General features: G+C 39.7%; 1 protein-coding gene across 2 annotated transcripts; it reads left to right on the top strand.

Moving 5' to 3' along the window:
* Positions 1–207: 207 nt before the first annotated feature.
* Positions 208–18580, top strand: LOC109031906 (magnesium-dependent phosphatase 1-like). 2 transcript variants are annotated; one of them, XM_072305378.1, is made up of 5 exons: positions 208–452; positions 7894–7954; positions 12640–12858; positions 14911–15322; positions 17406–17624. In XM_072305378.1, exons 1-4 carry the CDS (start codon positions 239–241, stop codon positions 15107–15109), a joined length of 693 nt encoding a protein of 230 aa, XP_072161479.1. In that variant the 5' UTR covers positions 208–238; the 3' UTR covers positions 15110–15322; positions 17406–17624. The 2 variants fall into 2 exon arrangements, with proteins under 2 accessions (XP_072161479.1, XP_072161480.1); XM_072305379.1 differs by lacking the exon at positions 14911–15322 and having other exon boundaries at positions 210–452; positions 17406–18580.

Below are 18580 nucleotides of genomic sequence, written 5' to 3'. Positions count from 1 at the left end.
TACAAATCAGGAATTTTTCGCAAAATCAACGAGTATTTTTGTTCTAAATTTACAGCGGATTTTGTGCGTAATTCGATCTTTGAAGTCTGCAAATTTCAATGCAAAATATTCATAACTTTCCCAAAAATAGATATTTTCTTTGAGCGAATTTGGCAACGTTCAAATGTTCATACGGCGTTTCTCCTTACATTAGTCTGGCAGATTGGTTTCACAACCGCTGAAAAACAAGAAACACGAAATGATCATCGCTCGCCACTCGGACGTCAAACGCTACTTGGAGTTAACCTATGACGAGGAGTTTTGTTTGATCATCATGCTCTTTATGATATCCTGGATGTGTGTGTTGGTTCGAGTACCTTCCACTTTTTCTCAGGTGTTTTCAGTGCCTGCTCATCTGGAGGCCCCCACGCCGAACCCACTTTACAGGCCAAAGCTAATTATTTTCGAAACAGGTGCGTCTCCTTTGTAGTACCTACCTATTCCAGCCGGCTTCACTATCGGAATTTATATTCAAAGCTACAGACAGAGGTGACAAACGGAAAGTCGAGGGATTCTGTTGTTGGAAAAGTGGATGGTTGCAGTGGACAAGGGTGATGAGTAATTGACTAACTATAACGGCATCCAGCGAGAAACTCTATGGTTGCATGGTCCATTACTTGCCCCCTTTAATTTAAAACAACTATCCGTTTCAACCGCAACGGAATCACTTCATTTTCCGGTCGTCTTCGTCTTCTTCATAAGGCTCCTAACGATATAAAAACTGTAGATTGATGGTGACCAACGAAGAGACGTGACACGCATGGAGCGGTCGTTCGATACGCAGGCGGGTATGGAAATGGCCTAGAAATGGCCAATTGCTGTCTTCGTCATAAGTCCGTATTCAGCAACAGTCTCACAAGAGACCATACAGGGTTATCCAAAAGTCACTGACCACCTCTGTAACTTTTTTCCTAATTGAGATAGAAGTTTGAAACTTTGGCAATGTTCCTCGGTCTAAAGTAGGAACTTTTCGGTCCCCCCAAAATTTTGGGGGGCGGGGGCTAACTTTTTTTTCAAATGGCAACCCCCCCTTTGTGATACCTCATTCGAAAGATAATAAAAAAGAAAATTTTTGGCGCTAACCGCAGGTCAAAATGTTAAGTTTTGACAAAATGGCGGCCGGTCGAAGTTAAAAATGGCGGAAATCTGACATCTCCGTTGTGTGTTGACGGATTGCCGTTAAACTCGAAATCCATTTTTCAGGTTTTTTCGAGACGAGAAAAACGATTCCGGCATTGGTTTTCCAGAAAAGTCGGTCCTTTCCAAAATGGCGGCGGTCAAATGGCGGCCTAGCGCGGGAAGTGGATATTTGCTTATCGTTGGATTTGTATGAGACTTAGTACCCGAGGGTACTTCGGTGCGAGAAGAACGAATCTTTCATTGGATATCTGAAATTCCGACAAAGGACCCTTAAGGATTTGTATGAAACTTGGTATCCGAGGTATTTCGGCACGAGAAGAACGAATCTTTCATCGGATATCTGAAATTCCGACAAATTTCAAAATGGCAGCAGAAAAATGGCGGGAAATCAGTTTTACGGCTGTTTACCGATGGATTTGCATGAAATTCGATATCGATTATTCAGTATTTCAAGAATCTGATGAAGCATTCCTATTTATCGAGCCAAAAACCACCAGGATATCGAATTTCATGCAAATCCATCGGTAAACAGCCGTAAAACTGATTTCCCGCCATTTTTCCGCCGACATTTTGAAAGGACCCTACAACAAAACGGCCAAATTGGCCTAATCACGGAATCGTACGATTTTCTCAGGGATGATAGAGGGTCTTCCCAGACACTCAAAACTGGTCATATTTTTTGCCTAAACCCCAGGGAAAAGGGGGGAGAGGGGGTCAAAGTCAAAACCTTTAAATTAGCATAACTTCTCAACGGTTTGTTGTAGAAAGATGATCTTGGTGTCAAAATTTCCAGAAAAATGAGAGCTTTCAGAATATATGTATGAAATTAATTAAATTTTAAAATTTGACCCACTTTTAGGGCATTTTACAAGGTCCCCCTTTCGTAAATTTTCGTTTTTTGAGATTTTCGGTTGTTCGGTTCGCACGGATCAAAACAAAAACAATTTCAAATGAAAGTAGAACGTTTAAGCTTTAAAAGAAGCCCAAGATGATCTTGGGGAAATGATTAGAAGCGGAGTTATGAGTCTTCAAAGTTGACGCGGCGCGCGGGAACCTTGTATGTTCCGAGTCTCAAGGTCACCTGCGCGCTCCGGATTGCCTGCAGGTTGCAAGTTTTTGTGTTTTTATGCTTCTGTAGGTCATTTTTAATGTAAATCATTCAATGAAGATAGTTTAATTAGAATTTTTTTAATTTTACACAATGGGCCTTTGGCGAGGCACACCACATTAACGTCAAAAAATTTTAACTGCGTTTCAAATAGCCCCCTCAAGAATAACTGAGACTTGTTTTGAAGCTCAAAGCTCGTCTGCTTCAACGAGAAACTATTTGGCTTTACCAAGTGAGTTCCGTCAAGCGCTGTAGCTTATAGCTCAATTAAAAAATTTTAAAATTAGGGGTACCCCAAAATTTGGCATCAATGGGTTATAATTTCTAAATGGTTCAGTTCTGTATGGATCATACGTATATTTGAACTGAGGGTCCATGGTTTCCTCTAAATTATAAGAGCAGAATCGTCATCATCACCAAATGTTTAATGAGGTATGATGGACATAATGGTTGATACTCTATGCCCCCTCTCGCTCCTCCCGTAAAATTAAAAAAATTCGATTATTCTATCTTCATTGAATGATTTACATTAAAAATGACCTACAGAAGCATAAAAACACAAAAACTTGCAACCTGCAGGCAATCCGGGGCGCGCAGGTGACCTTGAGACTCGGAACATACAAGGTTCCCGCGCGCCGCGTCAACTTTGAAGACTCATAACTCCGCTTCTAATCATTTCCCCAAGATCATCTTGGGCTTCTTTTAAAGCTTAAACGCTCTACTTTTATTTAAAATTGTTTTTGTTTTGATCCGTGCGAACCGAACAACCGAAAATCTCAAAAAACGAAAATTTACGAAAGGGGGACCTTGTAAAATGTCCCAAAAGTGGGTCAAATTTTAAAATTTAATTAATTTCATACATATATTCTGAAAGCTCTCATTTTTCTGGAAATTTTGACACCAAGATCATCTTTCTACAACAAACCGTTGAGAAGTTATGCTAATTTAAAGGTTTTGACTTTGACCCCCTCTCCCCCCTTTTCCCTGGGGTTTAGGCAAAAAATATGACCAGTTTTGAGTGTCTGGGAAGACCCTCTATCATCCCTGAGAAAATCGTACGATTCCGTGATTAGGCCAATTTGGCCGTTTTGTTGTAGGGTCCTTTCAAAATGTCGGCGGAAAAATGGCGGGAAATCAGTTTTACGGCTGTTTACCGATGGATTTGCATGAAATTCGATATCCTGGTGGTTTTTGGCTCGATAAATAGGAATGCTTCATCAGATTCTTGAAATACTGAATAATCGATATCGAATTTCATGCAAATCCATCGGTAAACAGCCGTAAAACTGATTTCCCGCCATTTTTCTGCTGCCATTTTGAAATTTGTCGGAATTTCAGATATCCGATGAAAGATTCGTTCTTCTCGTGCCGAAATACCTCGGATACCAAGTTTCATACAAATCCAACGATAAGCAGCCTAAGTATCCGCTTCCCGCTCTAGGCCGCCATTTTGAAAAAGACTGACTTTTCTGGAAAACCAATGCCAGAATCGTTTTTCTCGTCTCGAAGAAACCTAGGATTTCGAGTTTAACGCCAATCTGTCAATACACAACAGAGATGTCAGATTTCCGCCATTTTGAACTTTGACCGGCCGCCATTTTGTGAAAACTCAACATTTTAACCTGCGGCTCGCGCCAAAAAATTTCTTTCTGTATTATCTTTCGAATGAGGCATCACAAAGGGGGGGGGGTTGCCATTTGAAAAAAAAGTTAGCCCCCGCCCCTTTTTGGGGGGCCGCCCCCCGAAATTTTAGGGGAACCGAAAAGTTGCTAATTTAGACCGGGGAACATTGCCAAAGTTTCAAACTTCTATCTCAATTAGGAAAAAAGTTACAGGGGATGGTCAGTGACTTTTGGATAACCCTGTAGAAACTGACTAGGTATCCTCGTCCTAACCTAATTTTTGCTCCTGGTGTGTTACGCATTTCATTGTTGGCGTAGCATAGGATCCTCTAATGCCGCAATCACACGCTGAATGTGGAAGTCATCAGCCCGATGCCTGAATTTTGCGCGTGACGCGCAAAATTCAACAGCGATTTTCAGCAACCATCGGACTAATGTTGGATTTGTCTGAACTATACGAGTACGAAACGGTCACTTTAACGTGGTAACGGATCTGCCATACTTGAAACGTCAAATGGTTCGACAGACCTGCTCTTTTCATCATTTACAATGTATTTTCCCATAAAGAATTGGCAGCCACTTTTCAAATGCAAATATCGAGTCAATCTATGATTTTTGAACAAAATGAAATTCAGAAATGAATTCCTCATACGTTTAAATGGTTAGAACCCTCGTTAGATAAATAAGAACCGACGGGATGAACCCTATTACTCAGGAAGACTGTAGTCAATGGCGATTGTTTACATCTGCTTAGTGATAACAGACATGGACATTATTAGCTTAATATTTAGCCATTTTCAAGAGTTTTTACTTTTTTGTCACTATTTGGAGGTAAGTAAGTTCCTTTTGTAAATCAATTGTCTAGTGCCTTAGGATCATGTTAAGAGCTGTAACGGTACACGTGCATTGTTACTTATTAATTCAGAACACACTCCGGCAGTCCAACGCTCAAACCTGGATGTAGCGAGTCAGTTGTTATATCTTAATATTTCACCCTTCAATGTTTCTTTGAAGACACCAAAATGATAGTAGGTATTGATAATAAAAAAAACTTACCTTTGACAATACTGATGAGATGAGGAGACCGGTATGTTTTAGATGGAGGCAAAGAAAGTAGATGTGGGAATGTAGGATCCTTTTTCGGTTACCAGACTTATAGTTTATACCTATACCAGTTTATAAAACGTGGAAACGTTCTGAATGATATCGAGATGTTTGTTGAAAAGTTAGGATTGATTTACACGCATTGAGAGACCATCCTTGATTTGAGCGTTGGACTGCCGGAGTGTGTTCTGAATTAATAAGTAACAATGTACGTGTACCGTTACAGCTCTTAACATGATCCTAAGGCACTAGACAATTGATTTACAAAAGGAACTTACTTACCTCCAAATATAGTGACAAAAAAGTAAAAACTCTTGAAAATGGCTAAATATTGAGCTAATAATGTCCATATGTCTGTTATCACTAAGCAGATGTAAACAATCGCCATTGACTACAGTCTTCCTGAATAATAGGGTTCATCCCGTCGGTTCTTATTTATCTAACGAGGGTTCTAACCATTTAAACGTATGAGGAATTCATTTCTGAATTTCATTTTGTTCAAAAATCATAGATTGACTCGATATTTGCATTTGAAAAGTGGCTGCCAATTCTTTATGGGAAAATACATTGTAAGTGATGAAAAGACCAGGTCTGTCGAACCATTTGACGTCACAAGTATGGCGGATTCGTTACCGCGTAAAAGTGACCGTTTCGAATGGGTCGGTTCCAAAAACAGCTTATTCTGAGTTTGAGAGGTCATTTCAAGTTTTTTTTAGTAGCGCCATATCGTTCTTTTCGTTAAATTTGCCATAGGAATCAGGCATCAATTTGCAAATTCCCGCACCTTTCAACAGGCCCGTTGGTGCGCGGATAGGTATAACTTCGCAACTCTATGTCGCCGCAGCTTGTTGGGAAGAAGTGCAGGGGCGTAGCTAGGAAATTTCTCTGGGGGGGGGGGGGCATGGGACCACCTCTCGTGGTGAAGAGAGCGGGGGGGGGGTGAGGAATGGAGGATCCCGTTTTTTCTGGGGGGGGGGGGCCAGGCCCTCAGGACCCCCCTAGCTACGCCCGTGAAGAAATGTTAGGCTCTACGAATGCATTTATCAGTCTCTTCATCGAAATCTGAAGGTTATGTAATTTATGTATAATGTGACAGGTATTAAGTCACATCTACCATTTTTGTCTATATTTAGAGAGCCGTTAGGTAAGTATTCATGAACTGGTCTTCACATCATATTTTCTGGTTTATAGGTATACTGAATGTGGGCCATTTTGAGATATCGACGAGAGTGTTGACAGCGTGCCCAGGATTTTATGAGAGGTGTATATAAAGCCCGGTTCGATCGCTTCTTGTAACAGATTTATTCCGGGGTCAAAATTTGACAAGCAATCTCGGTTCATATAAAATTTTATCCGGATGTTAAGACTCTTAATTCCAAATGTCCCACCAGGACCTAAATTGTCGTCTGAACCGTAGGTAATATTTATTATATACCTAATCCCAAAATTAAAGTTGAAAGTCTAGCTTTAAAAACAGATAATATTCGGCCAGAGGTGGTAGAACCGGTCCTCAGGCACAGGCAGGCATTTGTGTATACAGGGTGTTCGAAAAGTCCCCCCCCCCCTCTAACTTTTGACCTAATTGAGGTAGAGATTTGAAACTTGGAGGGTGTTCTTAGATCAAAGGGAGCTACTTTTTGACCCCCCCCCCAAAATTTTGGGGGGGGGGGGGGGGTTACGGACCCTAACTTTTTTTTCAAAAAGGAAGACCCCCTTTGTGATACCTCGTTCGAAAGAGCATAAAAAAAGAAAATTTTTCGCGCAAACCCGAAGTCATTATCTCAAACCGTTTCAAAATGGCGGCCGGTCAAAGTTCAAAATGGCCGAAAATTGGCACTTCTGCTATTTGCGCACGGATTTGCTTGAAACTCGGTATCTAGTGGTATGTTGGCACGAAAAAAACGAATTTGACGTTAGATTTTTAAAAAAAAACCCGTAATTTTTCAAAGTGGCCGCCGGTTTAGGCTCAAAGTGGCCGAAAATTTGACAAACTCGACTTCTTGCCAATGAATTCACCTGAAATTCGGTATCTGGGGGTATTTTGACCCGAGAAGAACTAATTCAACGTTAGATTTTTGAACAAACCCTAATTTTTCAAAATGGCCGCCGATTAAAGTTCAAAATGGTCAACAATTGGCAACCTCGACTTTTTGCCGATGGATTCGCCTGAAACTCGGTGTTGGGGGTATCTGGGTAGGAAAAAAACGATGAGCTGAGTTTCAGGCGAATCCATCGGCAAAAAGTCGAGGTTGCCAATTGTTGACCATTTTGAACTTTAATCGGCGGCCATTTTGAAAAATCTAACGTCGAATTAGGTCTCGGGTCAAAATACCCCCAGATACCGAATTTCAGGTGAATCCATTGGCAAGAAATCGAGTTTGTCAAATTTTCGGCCGCTTTGAACCTAACCCGGCGGCCATTTTGAAAAATAACGGGTTTTTTTTAAAAATCTAACGTCAAATTCGTTTTTTTCGTGACAAAATACCCCAATATACCGAGTTTCAAGCAAATGTGCGCAAATAGCAGAGGTGCCAATTTTCGGCCATTTTGAACTTTGACCGGCCGCCATTTTGAAACGGATTGAGATAATGACTTCGGGTTTGCGCGAAAAATTTTCTTTTTATACGCTCTTTCGAACGAGGTATCACAAAGGGGGTCTTCCCATTTGAAAAAAAAAAAGTTAGGGTCCGTAACCCCCCCCAAGGGGGAGCCCAAAATTTTGGGGGGGGTCAAAAAGTAGCTCCCTTTGATCTAAGAACACCCTCCAAGTTTCAAATCTCTACCTCAATTAGGTCAAAAGTTTGAGGGGGGGAGGGGACTTTTCGAACACCCTGTATACGCTAAAAAAATTAGATAGGTAACGTCTTCAATTTTTTCCAGATCATTTGCTGTGGCCGTTCTGGGTGGATATAAAAGTGACCCCTCCTTTCAAGAAAGAAGAGTAAGTTTAATTCGATTTGAATTATTTTAAAAAATACTTAGTTGCTCATTATTTCATTCACCTAATAAAAATTTGTGAATGGCATCGTGCTACATGGAATATGAACCCTGGTAAAAATGGCAAGTGTTAGGTCAGTGAATTTTCCACTGAGGTCAGTTCAGTTTTCTCTGACGTAGGTGTTAAAGCACTTACCCAAGAAGTCAGCACTGAGGTAAGAGCACTGACGTCGGGAGAAGGATACTTACCTAAGTGCAGAGATATCTCTTGAGGTAAGCGGGACTGAGGTCAGGACTTGGTTCAGAGGGTAGGTAAGTCTCAAGGTAGATTTACACAGGTATGGACAGAACTAAACAACTGGCCTCTGATTGGCTCTCCAGAGGCCCCTTTACTTCCGCCATTTTGTATGTTTTGATTATTTTGATTTATTTTGTTCGGTTTATCGTTTGTCAAAATTTTGTGGGATTTTTTGCACAATTTTGATAATGCGATATTAATTTTAACGTTTAAACGCACAAACGTTTGAATGTTAATTTGATTGTAATTTAATTAAAAAACGGGCCCCGTAACCTACGTCACGTATAGTCATGTGACACGTACTGAGGCTCATGGGAAATTTTGAACTTGTCCATACCTGTGTAAATCTACCTTGGTTAAGTCTCTGACATCAGTCTTAATCGAACCGCACTCACTCCCAAAAATCAGAGATGGCCCCTCCTTCCCCCACCCCATTTCATTTTCATGGGAGAATATTTCCTCGGGATACGGGGACCACAAACTTTATCTTACAGAGAGGCATATTTTTTTAGGAGGGGGAATTTTCTAAGAGGGAAGGAAAACTTGTTCAGGTAGCCACACTCTTGAATAATTTGTTTTACCTTCTTCGTTTGGCACTTAAATAATTGAAACACAAAAAAATGAGATCGGAAAAATATTATCAACGCTATAATATATTTATATGTATTTATTCAAGCATTATTATTTTTTTAACATGAGAGTTTTTTTTAAAAAAATTTGTTTTAAATTTGGTTTTAATTTTTTTCAGTTTTAACTCTTTTTAAAATGTTTCAGCCTTAATTTTTTTTTAAATTTTCCTAATTTATTTTTAATTATTTTCCAACTATTTTACTCCTTTACTTTCAATTTTTGTATCAGCTCCTCAATTTATATTTTTTGTATCCTTTCAACTTTAATTATTTTTTTTACATCCTTATAGCAATGATTTTGAATTTTAATGCGTTCCATTTTTTTTTCAAAGAAACATAACTTATAAAACTTCATTTACATGTTGATTGTTTGAAAAAGAATAATAACAAAATTAAGTATCGGATTCAAATTCAAAGACAAAATCATCATTTGCTGGCAAAATTACTCCAATGGGGGCCCTGAAATGACATAATGACGCCCCTAACACTTACACGCGCAGGTAGTGTAGTGGTTCAGTCGCTAGGTCGATCACCGAAGTTAAGCTACGTCGGGCGTGGTTAGTACTTAGATTGGAGACCGCATGGAAACGAGCGTTGTCTACTGAAGATTGTGATAATTACTTGTGATTGACAACACACAGCAGCCCTATCCCTGGTCGTCAAATAGTGAATTAACGTACCTGGCGGATCGGTAATTAACTACATTTTTGCCTCTGCAGTATTTCTGGGAGTTTCCACTCCGCTTACGTTGGAGACCACTTACATCAGAGGCACTTGCCTTTGAAACAGACCTAAAGCCTTGCAAAGGTACGGCAATTAAGACGCGGAATGCCCCCGTGGAATCGGATCCGAGCGGAGCGAGGCGTTGAGTAAGTTTCCGCTCCGCCGCGCCGTGCCCGGCAACCAAGCAGCGGAATCGCCTCCAAAATTCCGTCGTGTTCGTCGGCAGTCTCGTCATAAGTATCCGATGATAACTTGCGAGTGTGAGTTGTGCCTTGCTACAATGAACACTCACCACGTTTCTAAATCTCCAATATTTTTTACGAGAATACCAACCAATAAATCCGTTTGTAACATTTCTAAAAGTATTGTTGAATGAGCAAAAATATGTTTACAAAAAGTCCAAGATAAGCCTCCTAACAACAGTTTCAAATTAACGAATGAAACGTGAGGAGAGAGTTGCAACATTGGAAGCAAATAAGACAACGCATCCTTTTTATTTTCAGGCGTGATGTTCAAAACAAATTGGTCGATTAGGTTTCTCTATAGATATACCTAGCAACGTGTAAAAAAATTATTTTAGGTACCTACTTGTGTGGTATTATTTGCACCTGGCACGAGGTAGGGATGCCATGCGTTGATATCGTGCTACAAACATTTTTTTCTTTCATGAATCAAATAATTCACGATGGCCCGCAATTTTCCTTTGGTGTCACCACCGCGATCCGCGTTTTGGCACGTATACACATGAAAAATCATCCAAAACCTCGACGGACTGGGCGGAATCTCCGAAGGATTCCGCTCCGATCTGTTCTCGACAAATCGCCGCGCCGTGACGCCGCGGACTCCGCGTGTGAAGAAACCTGGACAAACCGAGAACTGATTATGAGCAATGGGACGGAGGAAATGCGTAGCAGGTGTTCCGAGTCAGACAACACAAGGAAAGGAATGATACTGCCATAGGACCCATGCCAGAGTAGAAGGGTGACACGTGTTGTGAGCAGGTAGGGATGGGTTTACGTGGAGAGGGAAACGGAAAATTAGACGGTGGGAGGTCCCCCAACCCTATGCAAATATGTCGTTATCGAATCGAGGTAAATTTTGCAACGTCGGTCACGCAAATCTAAAAACCAAGGGGTGCTGGCATATCTAGAGCCTAAGAGCTTTCATTTAAAACAAATCCGAGGATAATCGGTCCAGTAGTTTCCGAGATCGAATTAGCACAAACTGTAGGAGGACAGAAAAAGCCTTGGGATATTAAATACATGGAAGATAAAAGAAATGTGAAGCTTGCAGCCTTAAGTTCCAAAGGACAGAGTTTATCAAAAAGGAACTAGCCCAGATTTTTTAAAAAATTGAGTTGAGAATGTGTTGGAGTTCCACTACAGTCGTTAATTCTCTCCTGCCAAAATCTGAAAGTCGAAAAAAAGAAATTATATTGTGAAAAGAGGGCTTTAAAGTTTACTTTCTGCATTGAATTTTATGGGAATTAAAACTTCACACCTATTTTTCTCAGTTTCAACTTATTAGATACGTGTTGATTCCTTTCTAATAAACTCCGTCCAAATGTAGGTAGTCTTCCCTAGTAAAACTGATCACCTAAAAATATAGGTGACATCGCCTCACCAACTTAGGTGAGGCGATTTTTGGAACAGGCGATGTCACCTAAAATTATAGGTGATATTATCCAAAACTACGTGTAGGTGATGTCACCTAGCATTGTGGGGCGGTGAAAACCCCCCCCCCCCCCAATGGGTTATGTACGGGGATTATCTCAAAAACTGTGAAAAATGGCGTCCACGTGACGCTGTTAGGCACTTTCGTTGGAATTTTGATTTGGAATTTTTTGCCTGCTCCGCATTGAACCTGGGACCTCCCGAACACTGAGCATAAACCTTACCTACTAAGCTATGCCGGCCGCCTGGAAACAGTGACGAAATAGCTTCGAATTAAACGTGCACAGTACAACCAGAATATCTCGACCAGTTTTTATTGATTTGTTCGTTTTTTCCTTAAATTCATTTCAGTTTATTACTTTACTTCATTCTATTTTTTACCTATTTTTTCATTTTTACCTTTATTTCATTTTATATTATTTTTTATTCATTTTACTCTACTTTATTATCTCACTCTATTTTATTATATTCTCTATTTTATTTTTTACTATATTTTATTTTTTTAATTTACTTTATTTTTTAATTTTGTATTCTTTCACGCTGTGTTATTTTAATCTTTTCTCTATTTTATTTTATTTTATTTTCTATGTTTCATTTTCAGACTGCATTTTATTTCTCACTTTATTTTGTTTTTTCACTTTTTTCATTTTCTAATGTCCGCTTCTAACGTATATTTTTCTTACGACATTTCATTTCTTTAATCTATTTTATTTTTACTTCATTCTTGTTTTTATTTTACTTAATGTTATAAATTTCCTTTTTTACATATATTTATTCTTATAGTTTTTTCCACTGTAGATATAAAAATGTTTATCACAAAGCAAATTTTCTATTATCTACCCATGAAATTATCCAATAATTAGCTAGTCAATATTTAATTTTTCCTTACTTAATCCTGAAACTCAAATGTGACCTGTGTGATGTCACCTAGCTTCCAGGTGATGTCACCTACCTTCCAGGCGATGTCACCTACCTTCTAGGTGACGTCACCCACCTTCTAGGTGACGTCACCTACCTTCTAGGTGACGTCACCTACCTTCTAGGTGACGTCACCTTTTTTCTAGGTGATGTCACCTACCGTCTAGGCGATGCCACCTACCTTCTAGGTGATATCACCTACCTTCTAGGTGATGTCACCTACCTTTTAGGCGATGTCACCTATTTTTTAGGTGATCAGTTTTACCAGGGTTGTTCACTCCGCTGTGGGCGTGGGTACCTACTAAAGAAGCATGTCATATAAACCTGCGCACGTTATTGATAAAACAAACAATTCGAATCGAAATTCGATTCGACCAATTAGATTTCGATCATTTTTTCGCGATGTTTAAAATGACGTTAGTCACTAAATCAGTATATCGGTCGTCAGGAACGGTGTTGTAACCGATGATAAGGGCGCGGTGCTGAAACCTTACCCCGAGGTGTCTGAAGTACTGAAGAAATTAACAGAGGAGAATATCACGCTGGCCGTAGGCTTCCGATCCGAATTTAAAGAGGAGACGGAAACTTTGCTCAAGTATTTCGACTTCAGGCGATACTTCAAATACGTCATCGCCCGGGCTCGCTCCAAGCGATTCTCCTTTGAGTCGTAAGTATCCACAGCTGTCATTTACTTGCTTTACTGGTGAAACCTAACAGTTCGAAGGGATGTGGATTTATATTCGATCCGCCCATAAAATCAGTTTTTGTCAACCAGAAAAACCGAACCGATTTTGTAACCTAGATTTATTGAGCGAGTCGAGTGTCTCTGGTTTTTTCGCGAGTCAGTCTTCCGCAGAAATTAGTAAAGAGCTTGATGCAAAAACGACGTCATTCGCCCCCCCCCCTTCCCCTCTGGACTTTTATCAAACTTCGTCTATCAATTACTCATACTTGAGAGGTTCTGGTTCTCTTCCCAAATTTTCAGACCCCCAGCAATGTTGGGAAGGCGCTGGGTGAAGGGGGGGGGGGTGGAAATTAAAACCTGTGAACCTCGATATCACTCGAATGAAGAAAGATATCGAGGTCCGGTTTTGGACGAAAAATCATCATTCAATTTAATATTGTATTCTTCAAGATTAAATCCCAAAATCATATTATCAAGTTAATTTGTGTGCTTTTTTCAGTTTTTGAGGTCGAAAAAATGTCTTATAAAGGAATATAAAAGAATTTTTATTTTTTATTAGAACCAAAAGCAGTTTTTTTAACTGTTCCTCTTTTTCTACATCCAAGGAGTGGTCCATTTAACTAGAGAACCAAAGGGTTCGAGAGTAATGGACGATTAAAGCTTCCGCTATACGCACGCCAAACTATGGTTCCAGGGAGAGGGGACTGATGATATGCTTTAATTGTGATTCCGGTGCTCTCTCTCTTTAATCTTGTCCTTCTCAAATACGCCGTGTAAATTATCTGTCTTCTCTTATGTTCGTTAAAGCCTTTATCATGTTATGTTAAATGTAAATTTTTTGAATAAAGGAAACTTAAATAATAAAAAAAAAAAAAAAAAAAAAAAAAAAAAAAAAAAAACTATGGTTCCAAGACCGGATTTGGGTGTGATTAAATCAGATTGAATATTCAAACCGTGCAAAATAAGTTTCTAGGGATTCTTAAGGGTCGCTGAGTTCAGAAATTGCGGATACTTCCAAAAAATTCACTTTCTTAAAATTACAGCTTCAGAGCTCCACTTTAGAGGCCCACCAAAGAGCCAGTCGGCGCTCGATATGGGCTGTTTTAGAAAACTGAGAAAAACTTCTCTTAAAAAAGTGAATTTTTTGGATGCATCTATAATTTCTGAACTCAGCGACCCTCAAGAATCTCCAAAAACTTAATTTGCACGGTTTGAACATTCAATCTGATTTCATAACACCCAAATCCGGCTTTGGAACCACTGGCGCGCGAAAGTCGGTCGGCACGCGTATAGCGGAAACTTCAATCGTCCATACCTCTCGAACCCTTTGGTTCTCTAGCTCGACCACCCGTTCGATGCACAAAAAGACGAACAATTAAAAAAACTGGTTTTGGTTCAAATTAAAAATTAAAATCTTTGTAAATTCCTTTTGAAGAAATTTTTTCGACTCAAAAACTGAAAAAAAGCACACAAGTTAACTTAAAAATGTGATTTCGGGATTTTGACCTTTGGCATCTTAAAGAATGCAATGTTAGACAATTTTTGGTCCAGACCGTCTTAATAAATCACTCTAGATAATTGTAGTCTATAGGTTGGCTGCCCTTCTGGGCCCTAATAGCCCTACGGCCTAACCTTTGAATAGAGACTTTGCATGTGTCTGAAAATTGATGAATTTCGACGTGTTTGAGTGGAAACTACCTGAGTGAACTGAATACGAGGATACCCATGGGTCATGAATTGAACAATTATTGGAGAATATATGACAAAATGATCTAATCTACTAAAATACGTGTGTTTAACGGGACATGCCGCCAGATGACGTCACTAGGCGGTGCATTTTCTCACTTTTATATCTATTTTTATACTATTTCCCATAGCAGAAAAAAAGTATAAAAATACCGTCAAATCAGCTGTAGCGCTCGCAGATGAACCAATACAAAATTTGCATGCAGATTCTCTATTACCGCCATGTCATTACTCTCTCCGTGTAGGTACTCTACCTCTGATGAAGGCGTAATTGGGTCGGTGTTTCAGGTTTCGCGAACTTTCGGGTGTGGATCTGAGCGACATGCTGCTTTTCGACAGCGAAGCGAGAGGCACGGTCGACGCCGAGAGAGCCCGAATCCCGGCCGTCCTCGTTCGCTTCGGCATGAACTTGGAGGTCCTCGATGAAGGACTCGGCAAATTTGCCAAAGTCAAACAAGATCTAGAGGATCTATCCGGCCAAGAATAAGGGGGACAAGCTTAAAAATCTGCTTAGTTCCCGCCTGGGCATCCAGGGGCGCTGCGCCGCCGCGCCGTTTCGCGGAGCGAAGGGCGAGGTGATCTTACCTAGTAGCTGATGACATGAAGGACACAGGCTTCAGGCGGAGGTGCAAATTTAGATGAAATTTTTCAAAAATTCTGCAGTGGGCTCGAGACTTTATGCCATGAAACTTAAGATATAGTAAAACCATGCTTTTGATTTCTTGAAGAAAAAAAATATTATTGGACAAATTGCGAGGAATCTTTATGAATTCTCAAATAATTGTTGCGGGTCGCATACGCAGCCCCAGAGGAATGTTTCCATTTTTTATAGAATTTTTACTTTTCAGAAAACTATAGTTTCATGCGATTTCATCTCGGGACTCCTAACATACATCTGATAAGGACCGAAAAGAAATCGAAAGGATAAGAAGGGAAAAGGTATCCATACATGAGGCCCGCCGCGCGAGGGGCACAAAATGTGCCCAATCCCGTGAGACGTCAACCGTACAGTAGCGCTAAGATCATTGGACTGCATTTTGCGATTTGGAACTGCGTAAATTCTAGCCCCGGTTTAAAAACAGCGTACGTGCCATTAGTTTCCCTAGGCCTATGCACATGAGTGTTTTTCCAGAGGAGCTAGAATTTATAGTTCCAAATTGCAAAATGCAGTTCGTGTAATAAATAGACTAGGTACGTCAACAGGAGCGTAAGCCCCGTAAGAACCAATGCTAACATTTTTCTTCCCAGGGTTAGTCAATCTTCGTACTTGTTGAAACCTGCTTTGAGTTGGCACTTCAAATCGTATATTATGGAAAAGAAACATACAATGGGCCGTATGCAAAAACGACTTTTTTCGCCCCCCCCCCCCACTAAAACTTATTCAAACTTCGTCTATCAGTTACTCATACAGGAGCGCTTCTTTCCCCAAATTTTCAGACCCCCAAAAAATTTTGGGGGGCGCTAGGGGGGGGCGGAAGTCAAAACCTGTTAACTTCGATATCTTTCGAACGAAAAAAGATATTGAGGCCCGGTTTGGACGAGAAATCGTCTAAAATTGCATGCTTTAAGATTCAAAAGGTCAAAATCCCAAAATTACACTTTTAAGTTAACTTATGTGCTTTTTTCAGTTTTTGAGGAAAAACAATTTCTTTTAAACAGATTAAACTGAAAGAGCACATTTTTGTATTTGAACCAAAACCAGTTTTTTAAATTGTTCGTCTTTTTCCGCATCCAACGAGTGGTCATGTAAGCTGGGGAACCGAACGGTTCCGGAGTTATGAGCGATTGAAGTTTCCGCTCAACGCGCGCCGACCGATTTTCGCGCGCCAAAATATGGTTCCAAAGCCGGATTTGGGTGTTAATGAATCAGATTTTATGTCCAAACCGTGCAAAATACATTTTTAGGTACTTCTTGAGGGCCGCTGAGTTCAAATATTACAGATACTTCCAAAAATTCACTTTTTTCCCGTAGCGTTACTTGAGACACCAACCGTTGCGGTGTCCGACAATCGTCCGCCTCTACATAATTTTTTCAAAGGGGAACAAAGTGATATTTTTTGAAGTTTTGCAATTTCTTCGCATTAAAGCCAAATCATGCATTTTGAATGCCGTTGAGTATTTTCGCATGTAAAAATAAATGCGGAGTCTGCGCGCGCAACCGGTTGTGAGCGGAACTTCAACGTCGATCATACACTCCGGAACCGTTCGGTTCCCCAGCTTACATGACCACTCGTTGGATGCGGAAAAAGACGAACAATTTAAAAAACTGGTTTTGGTTCAAATACAAAAATGTGCTCTTTCAGTTTAGTCTGTTTAAAAGAAATTGTTTTTCCTCAAAAACTGAAAAAAGCACATAAGTTAACTTAAAAGTGTAATTTTGGGATTTTGACCTTTTGAATCTTAAAGCATGCAATTTTAGACGATTTTTCGTCCAAACCGGGCCTCAAAATCTTTTTTCGTTCGAAAGATATCGAAGTTAACAGGTTTTGACTTCCGCCCCCCTAGCGCCCCCCCAAAAAATTTTTTGGGGATCTGAAAATTTGGGGAAAGAAGCGCTCCTGTATGAGTAACTGATAGACGAAGTTTGAATAAGTTTTAGTGGGGGGGGGGCGAAAAAAGTCGTCTTTGCATACGGCTCTTTAAGCAACTTTACAGTATTCCTTTGGAGTAACGTAACAAAGTAAGTGCGTTAAAAACATCTCTTTTAAATCCTAAGAACGTATTTTTTTTAATACATTACCTACTTCTGGTGTCGATTCATATCATTGCTGTGTGTTGTTTAGTTTGCGGAATCAATCAGGCGTGGAGCTCGGTGATATGCTGTTTTTTGACACCGAATCGAAAAATGTCATGCTGTGGCGAAAAACCAGACTGCCATCCATCCTGTGTAAAAACGGCTTGACTCTCAAGAATGTGGAGAAAGGACTTGTAAAGTTCGCGAAATTAAAACGGAAGGGACTGCTGTGATAAGCTAAAATTCTATTTAAGGAGCATTCGAGCAATCACATAATTAAATGGACGTAGGTACCTATTGAAATAAAAAGAACTATCTCCTCTTCTACATGGGCACTGTTATGTATGTATTCTTGTAAGCCTCAGAGCCCACATTATAATGAAAATAGTTTTTTTTTTTTTTTTTTATTTTTTTAAATCGTCCCAAGTATTAACCCTAGCCTGACTTAGTTGTTGCGTCCTTTTGACCGGCACGTTTCTTACGTTCTCTTACGTTCACTTTTACGTTCTTTTACGTTCACTGTTACGTCCTTTCGCCTTAAATTTTACTTTCTTTGACGACGTACGAGCGACCGCAGGCTGATTATTGAAATTCATAGACAAAGAAGACATAAGGAAAATGATAAGCGATCCTATCGGTTGAAACAGGTGATTTTTATAACCTACCTACTTATAGGGGGAAAATAATGGACCATGTGGTCTCCCTTGGGTTGCCGTTAGTTAGTTTATTACTTACCTCCTTTGTCAAATTGGAACCATCAGCTTCTATACGCCAATCGTAACGCTCCATTTTCTCTTTGTCTTCTTTGCCCATCGTTTTGTCTTTCCATTTCAACAGTCACCTCACTAGGTACTATTTAAAACAAAATTAAAGCAATGCGTACCTATAGATTTCAAGAAGAAAACCCATAAAAAAATTACATGTAGGCCCAAGTCAGAGGAAACCTTGAATTTCTTTTTTGACCAAAAATCCACTTTGCATTTTAACAAGATTTTGTCCCTTTATTTTATGGAATTTTGAAGGAGAAAAAATTCAGATGAATTTTACACAACATTTTTTGTCTTTATATTGCATAACTTGCAGTATACTTTGTGTTTAGAATCAATGTGATTTTCAAAATTTAAGACATTTTTGATGCCGATTGTTTTTGCATGGTTGTCTTACTGAATTGTGAATTTCACATATACGTTAATTAAATAAAAGGGGAAAGGGTTGTAACTCGTA

Source organism: Bemisia tabaci, chromosome 10 (genome assembly GCF_918797505.1).
Source record: "Bemisia tabaci chromosome 10, PGI_BMITA_v3".
NCBI classification, from domain to species: domain Eukaryota; kingdom Metazoa; phylum Arthropoda; class Insecta; order Hemiptera; family Aleyrodidae; genus Bemisia; species Bemisia tabaci.
The sequence above is the reverse complement of the archived record's forward strand: the minus strand, read 5'-3'. Positions and strand labels throughout refer to the sequence as shown.